Source organism: Amborella trichopoda, chromosome 7, assembly GCF_054954075.1.
Source record: "Amborella trichopoda isolate Santa Cruz 75 chromosome 7, AtrichopodaSantaCruz75HAP2 v2.0, whole genome shotgun sequence".
Lineage (NCBI taxonomy): Eukaryota > Viridiplantae > Streptophyta > Magnoliopsida > Amborellales > Amborellaceae > Amborella > Amborella trichopoda.
In genome coordinates this window covers 1,447,891-1,463,828 of record NC_142342.1, presented here as the reverse complement: position 1 = coordinate 1,463,828, position 15,938 = coordinate 1,447,891, and the positions used below count along the sequence as shown (strand labels likewise).

Genomic DNA, 15,938 nt, shown 5'->3' with positions numbered 1-15,938 from the left:
ATGTGATACTTTAGAAATCTAGATGCTTCTTCATATTGCTTTTTAGAATATCATTATGAAAGTTAATATCTCCTATAATATCAACTCCCCCAATCTTCAAACTGTGCATGGACGCATCAAATCTGAAATGTGGGTCTTAAAATTAGCATGTACAATACTCGTATCCATGTCGAGGTTGATACTTGTACCAATAATCCCACTATAAAGCACCTTCACTTGAATCCTACCTTCTCCCTTCTTTTAATGGTGAGTCAGTTGACTTCGATTAGACCAGACCGACCCTTTTTTTAATGCTGAACAAGTGTGTCATTTATGCAAAGCCAATTTTTAGATTAGTATTTCTATCACTCGTATCTGTGTCAAATACTAAGATACATGTCCATGTCGAAGTAACATAACATACAAGGTTTCATGCACGTATGGTATATGGGATGCGCTGGATGGTGTCATTCGATCGCGACTCATACGTGTAGGAAAATTCCATAATAAAAAAATGTACACAATGATATCGAAAGATGCATTCTCGGTACATAGAGAATCTTAGAAAGATGTATTTCTTTGGTATATGCCCTTCTTTATCGAAGAAAAGCTTAATATTCCGCCTACCCATGTCTCCATTACATTTATTCTTCTTTATCTTTTCATCTCATATTCCAATCTCATAGTATTTAAGCCCCTTAAGGCAATCCACCTTCTCAAGGTGTCTTCTCTTTTGTATTACAAAATTTCATCCTCATGGCCCATCACTCTAGAACTCAAGGCTACTCTGAATATGACTGTGACACATATGCTGATGGGTATGCCTATTCTGGGCCATATGTGACTGATGATTTTGGCTGTGAAGGCCAAATTCAGCCCCAAAGGCCCTTGCAAAAGATGGAGTGTAAGACTTATGAGCCCCACAATTCAACCCAAAGGGGCTTTCGCAAGGGGCCAGTGCTCCCTCAAGGCCAGACTGTGAAGCTCACTTCCAAGGGCAACACTGACTTTGCACTTGGTGTCAGAAATGGGCAAGTGGTCATGGTGTACTATAACCCTAATGACCTTACTCAGGTATCTCGTAATGAACAATATGGGAAAGTATGTAGTAAGATTGTTTACTTTTGTTTATTTTTTGTACAAAAAAGTCAAAAAGTCACAATTATCTCTAGCTATCAGATGTGAAATTACACAACATAAAGTATCCCACAGGTTTTCTTGGTGTTTGAGAAAATTTTTTCGGACTTTGTATGACATCCCAACAATGAAATATTACTTTCTTATAGATGTAATGGTGATAGAGAGGAGACCATATATATATATATATATATATATATATAGAGAGAGAGAGAGAGAGAGAGAGAATTTTAATTTATGAATGAGGCATATAATTACATTGTAATGTGGGTGTGGTGCTGCAGCAATGGATAAAGGATGAGTCATGGAGCAACAGTGTGAATGACAGTGTGGGTCACCCTGCCTTTTGCCTGGTGAACAAGGCCACTGGCAAGGCCCTCCGCCATGCACCCGGAGCCTTCCAACAGGTATAAATCTCTCTCTCACACACACAAGCAAGAATTTGAAAGAAGAATTTCAATAACATTAACCCTACGTACATAGGTAAGTGGTATAATAGCAACTCCAGTCCCTTGCTTAGCTCATTCTTCTATAGCAAATGACACTATGTTTACAGAAGATGATAATCTTTTATCACAATATTGTAACAAAATTGATTTCTACAGCAAAAAAAACAAAATACTAAGCCATTAATGTCTTAAGAAAACATGATAAACTCTCTCAAAATGCTATTACCAACACGATATTTTCAGGAAACAGTTTTTTTTATGCTATTATTTTTTTATCTTTCACCTAAATCTAGGTTTGCAAGGGGGTACGGCCAGGCCTAGTCGACCAGGACTCAACCCCTTGGGTCAGTCACACACATGTTCACATAGGGTTTGGGCTCTGTTGATTCCAACCCAAACTCAATCAAACCTGAGTAGGTCTAAGTCTAGATTCGAACCTGAAACCAGTTGGGTCTATCTATTGGACCCAGACCCGATCCACTAGGTCCAATTCAAGGTCCGCCTGCCCTACACATTTTGCACCCTTACCAAAATCTTGTCTCTAACCACTCTCTCAGGTCCTTCTAACTAATTACGAGCCGGGATCATTCGAGGATGCGGTCATGTGGACACAGAGTCAAGACTTTGGGGGTGGATACAAGACCATAAGAATGGCAAACAACATCCATCTCAACCTTGACTGCTTCCAAGGAGACTTGAAGCATGGTGGGATCAAAGATGGAAACCAAGCAGTGCTTTGGACTTGGAACGGCCAAGACAACCAGCTTTGGAAGATCAATCCCAGCTATTAAGTTTTTTAATGTTTTTCTCAACTTATTGTCATAGGCCTTTGAGGTTACGTCTCTAGGCCTCACCATATAAATAAATGAAATAAGTTCTTAATGTTATGAAATGGGTACACCTTTTTATGAAAGAGAGAGAGGAGGGCTTCCAAGGAGATTGGCTCGTATCAAGCTAGATTAGGCCCAAGACTAGCCCGAATTATATTGTAAAGCCCAAATCATATTGTGAAGCCCAAATCTGACCCAAAAATTGAATCACTCCAGGCTAGGCTAGGGCCTATTTTTGACGATATGTATGTGCATGTGTGTGTGAACTTTTCTGCTGATTGTTGGGGTCTAGCATGCCTGGCCTGGCCTGGCCAGGCCTGGCCAAGGCCCCAAGATCAGCCCCGTGCATTTGGCAACCTTGAGAGAGAGAGAGAGAGAGCAAGTATACACGACAGTAAATCATATTGCTGGACGGTGATAACCCCAATGAGCGATGAGTATGTGCTATTGTCCATTGGATTATTTTTCCTATTATATTTAACCCCAAATCTTATTTTTTGCAGTTCTAATTCTCTCATTATTTGATGACATGGACCGTATTAAGGGTTTGAATTTTGAAATGTACTAGGAAACACAGTCACTATCTTCAAGATGATATATTTCATTACATTTAATGATGAAAAATTATAGTACAAAAAATGCGTAAAATTACTGCAAAAAAGAAAAAGAAAAATGTTCCCTCATATCAAACATTGTATATATGTATATATACCTCTTTCCCCCTCCTTGTATGGACTTCCCATGTCCCTCTCACTCTGTTTTTTTTTTTTTTTTCTGTTCACATTTATTTTTCTTTAAATGGATTTCCATCTCATCTCAACAAGTATTGTGCCATTCTTCGAGTTGATGAGATGGAATTTGTCATTGATGCGTCCGTTATTCACAACATCCATTAGATCCATGTCAACAAGTCCCAGAGATTCCTGCCGAATGTTAATTAAATAAATAAGAAGAAATTTCATGAAAAGATAATTTAGGGATCGGGGTTGTTGCCATCCAATGAAACGTAGGACGGTGATGGAGAGAAAGGGACCTGCCACTGGGGACATATCGTGATCTGGTGCATCCCACACTCCCACCATCACCATCCATCATTTCGTTAGAGGGTGATCAACAATGAACCATAATCAATTGGATGATAGTATACTTCTGCCAATTCCCACTTTCAGCACGAATGGCCTGGACAGAAGTTTATGATTCTCTCTGTTTTTCTGTCAACATTAAGTTTATGATTCTCCCTCTCTTTTAAATCATCGAAGTTTATGACTCTCTCTCTCTCTCCCCCCCCATTAAATTAAGAAGTTTGGAATTAGAAGACGACCTTTGAATGAAAATTGAACCCCTTTCTCCTGCTCATGACTTCAATGTGGATCTTCTCATCTCTAGGAGCTTCTTCCATCATGAACTGGAACTCTTCATTCCAAACTGGGTCCCTGCAGTTTTTTACCAACTGAAAATGGTAGGAAACCAACAAGTTACCAATGCACATCAGACCTTTCAATCATTAACCAACGAGAAAAGAAAGGAAAACAACAAATCAAATCCGACAAACTAACAAGATATATAGGGAAAAGATGAGATTAGCCCACTAGCTCATATGAGCCCAACGTCCCAGATTGAATCTGGATCGATCTGACGATCATGGATGTCCGATAGTGTTTGAATTTTAGTTTTTTTTTCTACAAATCCAAATCACTTGAAATTTTAAGCATGTGTTTATAAAAAATAGGTGAATCTTCGAAAAATATCAAAAAATTATTTTGCATGAAATAAATTGACCAAAATACCCCCAAAAAGTTTCGAGAGATATTTTGGTTATTTTGTTTCTCGCGAATAATTTGTTTTATATTTTTATTAAATGCGTCTTGATGAGAAGAACACACACCTAAAATTTCAAGTGATTTGGATCTGTAGAAAAATAAATAAAATTCAAACACTACCGGATATTCGTGATCGTCAGATCAGCCCAGATTCAATCTGGGCCGTTGGGTTCATATGAACTAGTGGGCTAATCCCATCTTTTCCTATATATATATATATATATATATATATATATCTGTGGACATATAACAAATAAATACAAACGCAACCTTAGTTTTCTTCCGCTCTCCTTTGAAAAGGATCAACACATAAGGGTTTGTGTGATGCTTTCCCTCAACATCCTCGGCACTTTGGATGATGATCGAAAGCCACCCACCAGTAGTAGGCAAGTTTTCATGATCCCCCTCAACTTCACCCACTTCATCACCTAGTGATGATCCACTAGATGAGCGGTTTGTCTCTTTGAAAGGGTTAAAGGTGGCCTCAACCACAATTTGACCTCTATTCCTCTTGTTTTGGGGATCATTGAGATTCATGTTCTTAAGTAACTCAAGCTCAAACGTCTTGGTCTCATGTGGAGTCAGCAGCCTAAGAGGAATGACTTGCATTCCCAACTTATCATGTGAACCAACCTGCATGAAGAATGGCATAGCCAAACTGTGAAAAATTCGATAAAGAAAATAAGAGAAAAGAACATTGAGGGACTCTCTCTCTCTCTCTCTCTCTCTCTCTCTCTCTCTCTCGATTTATGGATTGACTGACTAGGATGTAGACAATGGCTAACCAAACAAAGTGTTAATGGAAGGCTCATCTACATTATACTAAGATATGTAAGCAATTGCCGGTAAGAGATTTGCCTTATCCCAATCATAGACATGGAGTTCAAGGACTTGAGACTCGGGATCCTTCACAACAAGCTTGAACTGCTCGTTCCACTCAGGGCTCAGATTGCTCATTTTGATGGTGGTTTTCTTTGCTGGTAGTTTCTCCTCACTTAGGCAAAGCTTCACATAGGGATCGGATTTCCCCAATAAATCCATCTTTCTGAGGTTGATCGCCCGGACAACCTTAACATGAAGTACGCCTACCGGCTTCTTCATGGCCCTGTTGTTACAGATAGTAGTGTCATTTACATGGTTTAACAGATAATTTAAGTCCCATTTGTGTAGAAATTTCACAGGAAAATAAGGGGAAAAGAATACCTAGTATTTTCAAGAATAGGTATTTCCAATACTTTTGGCCATAGGTAAAGGCAAACAATTTGTTCTTTAATCTTCTCCTGCAATATCCATTTGGACCACATAAAAGATAAGACGAAAATATAAATTTCTTGCATTATTCTCTTTGTATTTGATGAGAACTAGCAACCCATTTATTGACAATGCACATTAGAGATTAGATACAATCTAATTATATAATTTTTTAAAACAATTTGGTGGCTTTTCATAATAGCCTAAATTTCCTTGCAGATGAGTGGAGATGCATGTGACTACCATGATATGACAATATTTTCTAGACCAATGATACTCCCATAAACATTGCCGTAATTTAGCAACAGATCCAGTGAAGTTTGAGAGTACCTGAACATATCGATAGAGACCAGGGATAGCCATGATATCACCTCCAAGTAACTTCAGTCCAAAATCGACATGGGGCTATAAAAAAACAAGCAAAAAAAATAGAAGTGAGGAATCAAAGCTACTAAGTACTGATAAAATCAAGGGAAAGAATACTGGAACCCAACAGGCCTATGGTGTACTCATAATCCAATGTGGTCATTACCATCCAAAACAGTTTGAAGAATGGGATGAGGCCTAGTGGAGATGGGCACCACCATCCCAATCAACTTTCATTGGTTCATTGGATGTTTGTAACCCAATGGACTATTTTTTTTTCCATAGTCCTACAGATAATAGTATACTTTCCTTTTAATTGAAAAATGGGATTATTTTCTTAGCAGCCATTCAAAAGACTAGGAAATAAACACCATTTTCAGCTTTCTTACCTTCTCCATCAAGGACACAATCACGTTGGCAAAGCATGGGAAAGATGGCACGAGTGGCTTCATAGTTATGCGAGGAGTTAGGCAAATTTGCAGATCCAGTAGCTGAAGATACAGTTTGGTAACACTGTTTAATAGGTTTAAGTGATGTTTTCAGATTACTATCTTAGAAATAAAAGAAAGGAAGGAAATTGGTACAAGAGAAGTTGCTTAACCTGCACAGTCACCGGAAGAGATAGGGCTTTTACAATGACTGATATGTTGGGGTTTCCAGCCCACTTAAGCACAGGCTCCAAAACCAAATCCTTTTCCTGTGTGTCATAGATTTTAACCCCTGCCATGGTGGAATCACTCAAGAATTTGCTTCCTTTAAATATATCTCCAAGAATCAATACAAGTGAAAAACAGGTTTCTCTCTATAACAAAATAAGGCCATATATGTACTTCTTTATCAAGTTGGAATATTTGAATTTGAACTTTAAATGATCAACAAGCACTAACCTTTTCCCTTTCTCAGTTCTAATCTTTGAATGGTAATTGTGGGATTCATCATCATAGTCAGAGCCTTTTCCCAACAGATTTGAGGTTCAAACCAGCAAATTTGGGAGTGAGAGCAGTAGTTTCTCATTGTATTGTGAGGAAGATTTATTTCAACTAAATTCCAGATGTTCTAAGCTAACTCATCTAAATATATTAGTTTAAGTCAAGTGATAGCCACTACAAAAACTCATTCCATTTTAATATTTAAAATGGAGAATAAATCTTTTTGACAACTCGAGACCTCTCTGGGAAAAAAAATATTTTTGAAAAGTTGAGATATAAAAATCCAAGTAGTGTTTGATATATGTAAAATTGAAAAGAATGACTTGAAAAACATAGCAGAGAAGAGTTCTATTAAACTGCACTCTTATGATAGACTATTATCACTATTTTTCCCTGTAATTTTCTCCATTTCATGTTTGTTGTCAATAAAAGGAAAGAAATTTTTCTGATGCACCTCAACTAAGGCACACACCCATCTGACACCTTAAATTCCAATAGAAGTATTTCGAATTAACAATTCATCAACAATTTCAAATTAACAGATCAACAATTTCAAAAGTAACAGATCACAGAGGCAGAAAAAGCTTGTATATAGACCATAAAAATAAAACAAATATCTAGTAAGAAAATATTTCACCCAAATAAGCTCAAATTTTCATTCTGTTATCACTAGAAAAAGGAACTTCATTGCATACCTTGAACAGTCGGAGGCAGAGACCCAAGAGTTAGGCTGTCAAACTGAATAGACTCAATGCAAAACTTCCCAGTGTACTGACCAAATATTGGTTCTGCCATTTGTTTTATTGTTCTACATATTGCCTGTAAACAAATAGCATTATATGAGCCCAAGAATACATTATGAATCACATTAATATGAATGAAATAGTATCATGTATTTTCAAGTTCATCTCTAACTACAAAAAGGTGAACCCCAAGGAAGCTCAGATAACATAAATGAGATTAACTATAGAGTAATACGTTTAAGGACGTGTACTGTGACCCAATGGAATATGGTCTATGATACTCCAGACGCCATGCACCTTGGGTCCTGGTGATGGAGAGCAGAGATTAACCCCCCGTGACATTCACTATTATATGCCCCTTGGGATGGATTATGGTACAACTCTGCTATTCCAATACATTATCTTCTTAAGTAATCTAAAACTGCAGTCAGAAGAAAAATATATAGAGGCGCTAGAATTACCTTGTCTAGGTAAGGCCACATATCATGAACAAACTTGTTCAGCCAGTCTACCTGAAATCATCATTTTCAGTCGGTTTAATCTTGCTAAGTACAACATAAACATCTTATAGCATGAATGGTTTTTACTTTGCCAGCTACTGAATATTGCATTGAACTTATGGGAAAGCTTCTTTAAACCAGTAGATTATTCAACTATAGTCCATTGCCATCACTGGACTAGTGGATGGGCATATAGTGGTATCCACCATAATAGGACATGACCCCATTTAGTGGGTCCTCCTCTCTCACTCCATCTCCATAACCATCTGTCATTTCAGTCGATGGAGGTGACCACAATGGACAATGAGTTTCCATAGCAATTGGATTATGTAAGACTTCCTTCAACTTATAAATTATTGGAAGAAAGTATCAGTTGCAATCTCCATATTTGAAAAACTATGTTAAATTATATGAACACAAAGTCATATTGAACAAGGTGCATTATGTTTGAAATTCAAAAGGATATCTTTCAAATTGATATCTTTATTTTGATCCACACATTTTACCAAAACTCATTTCACACCATGTATCAAAGTGTATGAAAAATAAACATGGACGAATGTCAAGAAATACTCACTCTGTCATAGTCTGGGTTCTTCACCCATGAAGGAATCTCTGGCAGAAGGGAATGCAATGCTGTTGAATCCAATTCATTAATTGGCCTTATATTTGGATCCTGTAAGAGTCTAATTAGAAGGTAACTCTAGAAATAAAATAAATGACAAGAAATGCTTAAAATATCTATGAATAAAAGTAATGAGGCAGTTAGACATTTCCAGCTTTCATCTTGTTCAAGGAACACTAGCAGGCTTAGCAAAGCAGGTTGTGAGAGAGAGACATTGAAAAGGATGAAAATTAGTAAAAACTAATCATCAAAAAATTGCCGGGACACACCTTAGTCAGAGGTTCTGGACTCAGCTCAGGTTGGGAGTGTGGCAAGTCCCGAGGTTTTGCCCAAGCACTGAGTTCCACCTGAGTCACTTTTATAGGTAAAATACACATCGGACTGATTCGGAACTCACCCGAATTCGATGGGGTGACTTGGGATTATAGTGAGTCCAAGCCCAAGTCTGTGGTTTTTATCACTGGTAACAACTAAAAAAACAGAAATAATGAATATTGAGCATTACTAAAGGACGAAAAGTTTTTGTAACAGAGGGAGAGATGATGAGAGTACATGGCTGAGGAGGCCTGCTTTTGAGAGTTTGTACGAATGCAAAAAGGAGTTTGTTTTTGTTGGGGGGGGGGGGGGGGGGGGGGGGGAATTCTGATAGAAATTTTGAATAGTTGATCAGAAATATACTACTTCACAGTGCCTTTCTCATGTAGCAACTTTAGACTCACTTGAGACTAACAAAATAAATGCTCGAAACATTTTAAACTAAAGATGATTCAACAATGGAAAATTCGATAAATACTACCACAGAATTCACCCTGACCCAAAAAAAAGGAGTTTAGAGAACTAGGTGATGATAATTCACTCTGATCGCCGAATTTCCAAGCAGACAAAAACCAAACAGAGTGATGCAAATATAAAAAGAAAAATTGATTGATGACACCAAATTAGAAACATATCACATATAACATCCAGATTAACATACTGAGTTAAGAAACATGTAAACTAATCATTTTAATGTAAAATCAAAAATTCAAAATTAAAACAAATGTAACAGTTGACCAGCCAACATCATGCATGCTTGAATCTTCTAATCCTCTTTCTAAAAAGCATCAACAAGATTAACCAAAAATCACTAAATTAGTCGGAAATGATTAACACCAGCATAAAAGAAATAAAATTATGATATACATTAATAACTTGATCATGACACAACAATATAACCGAAACTCAATCGAAAAGTCATCAACCCATTCACTAAAAATTGCAAAATCTCAGGCAAAGCCCAGAAAAAACAAGGGATAATCACAAGCTTAAAGACTAATTTTCCATTAACAAGAAATAAACAACTCTGTTTTAATAAACCCAACTTGATGAGTGAATCTATAAACCAATGATTTAGTCAGAAGAAACGAAATCATAAATATCAGTTTCCATCAACAATGAACAAACAGCTCTATTCGAGTGCGACCAACTTGAACAAACTAATGAATAAATCATTGATTATGTGAAACCAATATATCATTAAGAAAAAAAACAACATTTCTTTGAATGAAATGAAAAAATTCAAAGAATTTCATAGAAAAATACCTTGATTTCTTTGGTCTGGAAGTATATGAACAAGAAATAGCCCAACAGAGCACCAATAGGTATTCCAAATCCAAAACCAATGAGCCCCAAAACACTACTGAGAAAACCCATCTCTATGATTTCATCCAATAACTCAAAACATGGGTGAAAACCAACAACAAATAATAGAAAAATTTAAGAAAATAAATGGAAAAGACCCCAGTTCTATTACTGGGAAATGGCAGAGAACTTCTAAATGGAAATATAAATACTAAAATAAAATAAAACAATAAAAAAATAAAAAAATAAAAATGAGAGCAAAACTAAAGACTTGGTTTTGCCGGCCTTTTTTTTTAATCTTAGAAAAATCTTATTTTCCGTGCTGATGATGAAAACCGTCGAAACTGCAGAAACGATTCATTCTACGAATCCATGCATAATTAAATAACAAATTTGGCCTTGTCTTTTGTGGAAATATCCATTGGACTCGTCGTCATCAAGACTTTTTGGTCAGGGGTAAAAGAGTAAAATGGATATTTTTCACGAAAAAAGGTATTTATCTTGCTGCAAATATCTTAAATACCCTTTTAGTAGCATTAATTTGTTTTTTTTTTTTGGATAATTAGCATTAATTTTGTTGATTTTATCATGATAGCCATGAGAGAAGATAGCTCCTAAATTTTTGTTTTAAAATATGCAAAAAAAGATATTTTGTGGGGCTCCAGATTTATGAGTCCGCAGATCAAATCTCATCGAAAAATGCAGTTTCGGTACAAAAAAAACTTCAAATACATATTTACCTCGATGGTTTTAGACAATGATAGATTTTAGACAATGAATATAGTTTATCTAGTAAAAGACTTTTGAATTATTTTTTGAGCTGCAAAATTTATAGTCTTGCAAAAATAAATTTGTAAATAATCAAAAGGGTTTTATATATTTAAACTAAACTTTTTAGTATATTTATCAAGATTGGACCGGATTGATTGGTCGGGTAGTCAATCAGGCAGTCAACCTGCCAGTTTCGATCGACTAAATAAAATTACATAATTTTTTAATATACTTCATATTTTTAAACTATTATTGTGGAGCCGCATTCAATATAATGTGCCGAATTTAAATATTTGTCTCTCTCAATTCACAATAATGTTTCTTTACTGGAAATAAACGATCCCAATCCCATGTGAAGGGGAGATTTTATCAATAATTTTATACCAACCCAAAATAAAATACTTTCGAAAGAAATAGCTAAAAAATGACTTTGCTAAAGGACCGAGAAAGGAGGAAATAAATGTGCAAGGGTGGCATAGGATGGGCATCACATATAAAGTAGGAGGTATCATTTTTATGTATAAAGTCCGAATAAATTTTTGTCAGATTTTATACGCACCCAAGTTTATAATAGGGGCTACTACATTTCACATCTGATAGTCCAGGGTGATTTTATCGTTCATAAAAAAAGATAAACAATCTCATTGTATACTTCCACATGTATAATTAATTTGAATATATATGAATATAATCCATATAAATGGTTTTAAAAATAATAGTAACATATGATGAGCCATGAGGGCACAAAAAACTATGACATTTTAAAATTGTCTCGAGTCTTGATTGAAATCATTTTTCTAGCATCCCCAAGAAAATTAAAATCAAATTGATCATCTTAACCTCAACAATTATAAATTTGAAACATAAAACGATTTTAAGCGCTAAAAATAGTGAATTTTCACATTCTTTCTTGGAACTTGTTTTAAACTTCGAATTTAAAATATCGACTAGAAATAGATTTTAAGGCAATTATAAGAGCTTCCTGCTGTTTGTTAGTTGTTTCTTATCAGTTGTTCCCAACCCGAGATGTACGTAATTAACTTATTTTATAATGTCAAATACTCTTGTCAAGCAAAAAAAAAAAAACAAAGAGCTTCCGGTTGTTTGAGTTCAAGAAATCTAATTCTCATGCTTTTTTCTCTAATTAGGTTTTTTTTTGAAATTTTTGGGACAAAATGTGAGGAGTTTGGTAATGTTCTTTATGAACCTTTGAGTACGCACCAATAAAAAATTTAAGGAATATAAGTTCAAAAAACTAAAATAAATTAAAGCATATGCTTAAAATTTAATGAATATTTATTAAAAGCATGATAGAATAAGTTAATAAATTCGATACAGTAAGTTAATAACTTCGACTTTCGTGGCTTACGAGGATGAATATGATATGAAAGGTTATCTTTAGGGTTTATTTTCAACAGGTACAGCTTGCTTCCGCGTGAGCATACTGTACACTAGCTCCCTCTAGCAAATGCCTCTATTTATGAGGATTTTTCCAGTTTGATCCACTTTAGAATTGCCTGATGAGTATCTAAAGAGAAAAGGTCAAAATAAATTGTGAGTTTCTAAACGCACCGTCAAAAAATTGAATGATCTTTTTAATCTTAAAACATTTTTTTTATTCACATACATTTTTTTTTTTTCTATTTTACATTAGGCAATAGATTGAGGAGGTTACATCCTGAAATAGAGTCTTAAGCAATTCCTATACAGTTTGATGAGAGTTCAACAAAAAAATAGGTACTGTCAGAGCTTTAACTTATGGAGTAAATGTATTATATGCTCCCGCAGGAATGTATGATCCTTTGCTTTTTTTCTTTTGTATTTTTGTATCTTTCATACCTACCCCACGTGAAGACCTCCACCAGTAAGGAACATCCCCATAAGTTTTGGACCAGAATTAACCCAGTTTTATAACCTTCTAGAGTAAGCTAGGCAATTTTCAACAAAAAAACAAGGGGAGATAACCTCAGTCTACATGACCAATTAAAATTGGAAAGGAGTTTATATAAGGTTGCGACCTTATATTATTGAAGTAAAGTGCACCTCAAAAATCCTAGGCGAGAGTTTACTGATGTTGAAGAACCCTCCAATTGATCATCTTGACATTTAGATGTATGGAAATGAAAAAAAAAAAAAAGAATTCTACGTTCAAAAAAGTGTACATCTTGTAACAGGTATATGAACTGTTTATTTTCAAGATTTTCAAATATTTATTGATCTGCTCAATTTTTGCCATGTTTAAAATTTTAAATTCTATAACTATGGATGAAAATAGATTTTCAAACCATCATAAAGTCTCTGATACCATAACGACGTCTTTAAATAAATTTTAGAGGTTCGCCTTACTTCTATTGTATAAGGAGGCAACCTTATACAAACCTCACCCATTAAAATTAGGTAAATAGTTTATCTCAATTAGGTCATTAGTCAAGGGAGATATATTAAGGTGAGTTAGTCACCTTAATATATCTTTCCTATAAATTCAAAATTACCAATATCTTTCTTTTAGTTAATTTTAAAATATTGGTAATTTTGAATTTATAGGAAAGATATATTAAGGTGAGATAGAGTAATTTTATTAGTCTAAATCTCTAAGAGAGATAAACTAAGACAAACTCTAGAAATTTTAACCAATTTATCTAAAAGCATTTTGTTAGCTATATTACCAAGGGAGATTAAATTAGAGTGTGAAATTTGAATTCCTCTCCATGATTCTATTTTTTTTCAAACTTTATATTCCATTCTCTAACTCTATCTGAGGACACTCAATAACTCCATCTCTTGGATTGTTTCTGGAAGGCACGGGAAAGGTAGGACTCAGGTTATTATTATCATCTCCAACTATTTGGTTGGCTACATGAATTTTATTTTGTCATTTTACTCTATCAAAGGCCATACATTTAGTGCTAGCCATACTCTCAATGTTCATTACTGTAAAGTGTGTCGCTTACAGAAAATGCTCATGAACATATAACATCGATTCATGATTCATTAAAAGATGCACCAAAGTTATAAGTTGACCGCCCACCTAACACAATCCCTCCTCCTTTCTCTAGGCTTGGGATCGGTTGTGGCTAGATTAAGACTCTCATTTCATATATTTTACTAATTATCAAAAGTACAATGTTAAAATTGCATTTTTTTCACAGCAAAATTATATGTTATTTTATTTATTAAAGTATTTGTTATAAATAATTGTTATATGGATGGGGTTTCTATGAGTCAACTAACTCATACGTACACGTGCCGCCCCGCACAAAAATTTACCTTAAAAATAAATTTTTTATCCAAAATTTTAGGGATTCATCATCTAAGCCAAGTTGATCATATGCAAACGAAAATAAAAAAATTGAACTTTAAAATGTGCTATTTTGGGATGCTTTTGGCACCCTCCATATTTGAGTTGACCTGTGCATTTTACGCGACGTCCATCTTAAAGATGGACGTTGAAGAGTCATCGGGCTCCTGCACCTACTTAATCATGAAATAATTTTCCAACTTTGTTATAAGAATGGCTAAAAAATCCAATTATTTTGATATAAATTAGTCAAAAAAATAATCAGCAAAATAGTGATAAAAAAATGGATAAATATGTATTTTACGCCTCACATAATATGTCTTGGCTTAAATTATAGGAAAATTAGAAGGAGAAAGTAGAGATGGCATGGAATTAAAAAATAACGCCACCATATATTATCCGACGGTACATTAATAAGCTTTAATTATAACATTTGAATTGAAATTTTTTAAAAAATTGGACAACTTTTAACAATAGTTGAATTTTGAGAGATCCATCTTTTAATATTGTAGAATAAACCGGTTAAAAATAAAACTGAAACAAAAATACCTTAAAAAATCCAAAATTTTCATTGTATCAATTTGATACACAAATTAGCATTGGGTATTGCTAAGCCCCATGATGAGGTCTTTAACTTCATTCTCACCAAAGAGGTAGGGGCCAAATCCTATTGATTTTTCATTTTTTGAAAATGGCATGGGGCCTTGACGGTAGTATTGTTGAGCCTCATGGTGAGGTCTCTGACTCCATTCTCACCAGAGGATAAGGGTCCAAATCCCCACTGACATATTGCTTTTATATTTCTATTTATTTAATTACCCAAGAAAAAATACCAAAGGTTAGGGGTCAAGGGTCAATTACCATTTAAGATATATATATAACATAGGATTGTCTACAAAGAGACCATTGATCTTTTGTACAAGGAGGTCACAATGTTTCGTGTTCCTTAATTTTCAAAATAGGTGATTGTAAAAGTGTCATTGAATACACACAAAATTCCAAAAAAATTTTGCGGACTTCGTGATTCACTCCAAGCCATTCAATTTGATATTTAATGAGTGAGAATTATTGTAACCTCCATGCACAAAAAGATAAAGGAAAATTGTTTCATGTGGCGAGGACCGTATTTTTACATTTGTGGTCCTCGAAGTATAAAGCATCAATATTAAAGATGGATGTAAATACGTGGTCTATCTAAACACAATTGAAACGAATGGTCCAAATGTTTTCTTAATAGAATTATAATTTATAATTTTTAAAATTTATTTATTTATTCATATTCATAATCTCCATATTAAAGATTACATGTTCTTAAAAATTAAGTAAAAAAATCCATCTCAAAAATAGATTTTTAAGAGGTGGCTCATTTCTACATAGACTCATAAAAACCGTGTCGAAAGATAAATGGTCTCTTTGAAGACAATCTGATATAACGTATCTCTTTTATTTTTCCAACATAGCTTTGTACAAGTACACTCACATTATAATTAGTGGCCTAAGTTTAATTGCCTAATTTGGTTTGCTTGTTTGCCGTATTAACTTTTCTAATTATTATTTTTCTTAGAAATAGCTAACGACTAGTGTTTTCTAATTTAAACATAACTTTGTTTTCAAAGTTAA

General features: G+C 34.5%; 2 protein-coding genes across 9 annotated transcripts; one reads left to right on the top strand and one right to left on the bottom strand.

Annotated features, from left to right (window-relative positions):
- Positions 1-697: 697 nt before the first annotated feature.
- Positions 698-2,457, top strand: LOC18995804 (ricin B-like lectin R40G3). The gene is made up of 3 exons (XM_006846737.4): positions 698-1,053; positions 1,401-1,523; positions 2,123-2,457. Exons 1-3 carry the CDS (start codon positions 736-738, stop codon positions 2,354-2,356), a joined length of 675 nt encoding a protein of 224 aa, XP_006846800.1. The 5' UTR covers positions 698-735; the 3' UTR covers positions 2,357-2,457.
- Positions 2,458-2,976: 519 nt separating this feature from the next.
- On the bottom strand, positions 2,977-10,627 carry LOC18995803 (synaptotagmin-2). 8 transcript variants are annotated; one of them, XM_020668653.2, is made up of 13 exons: positions 10,211-10,627; positions 8,899-9,099; positions 8,582-8,680; positions 7,966-8,016; positions 7,457-7,580; positions 6,434-6,552; positions 6,222-6,323; positions 5,797-5,871; positions 5,419-5,495; positions 5,074-5,320; positions 4,486-4,848; positions 3,717-3,845; positions 2,977-3,318 (listed from the first exon to the last, which is right to left on the bottom strand). In XM_020668653.2, the coding sequence occupies exons 2-13, from the start codon at positions 9,004-9,006 to the stop codon at positions 3,190-3,192; spliced, it is 1,623 nt and encodes a 540-aa protein (XP_020524312.1). In that variant the 5' UTR covers positions 9,007-9,099; positions 10,211-10,627; the 3' UTR covers positions 2,977-3,189. The 8 variants fall into 8 exon arrangements, with proteins under 8 accessions (XP_020524312.1, XP_020524314.1, XP_088728133.1 ...); XM_020668655.2 differs by having other exon boundaries at positions 8,899-9,089; positions 10,211-10,604; XM_088872007.1 differs by having other exon boundaries at positions 6,222-6,345; positions 10,211-10,531.
- Between the last annotated feature and the right edge of the window lie 5,311 nt (positions 10,628-15,938).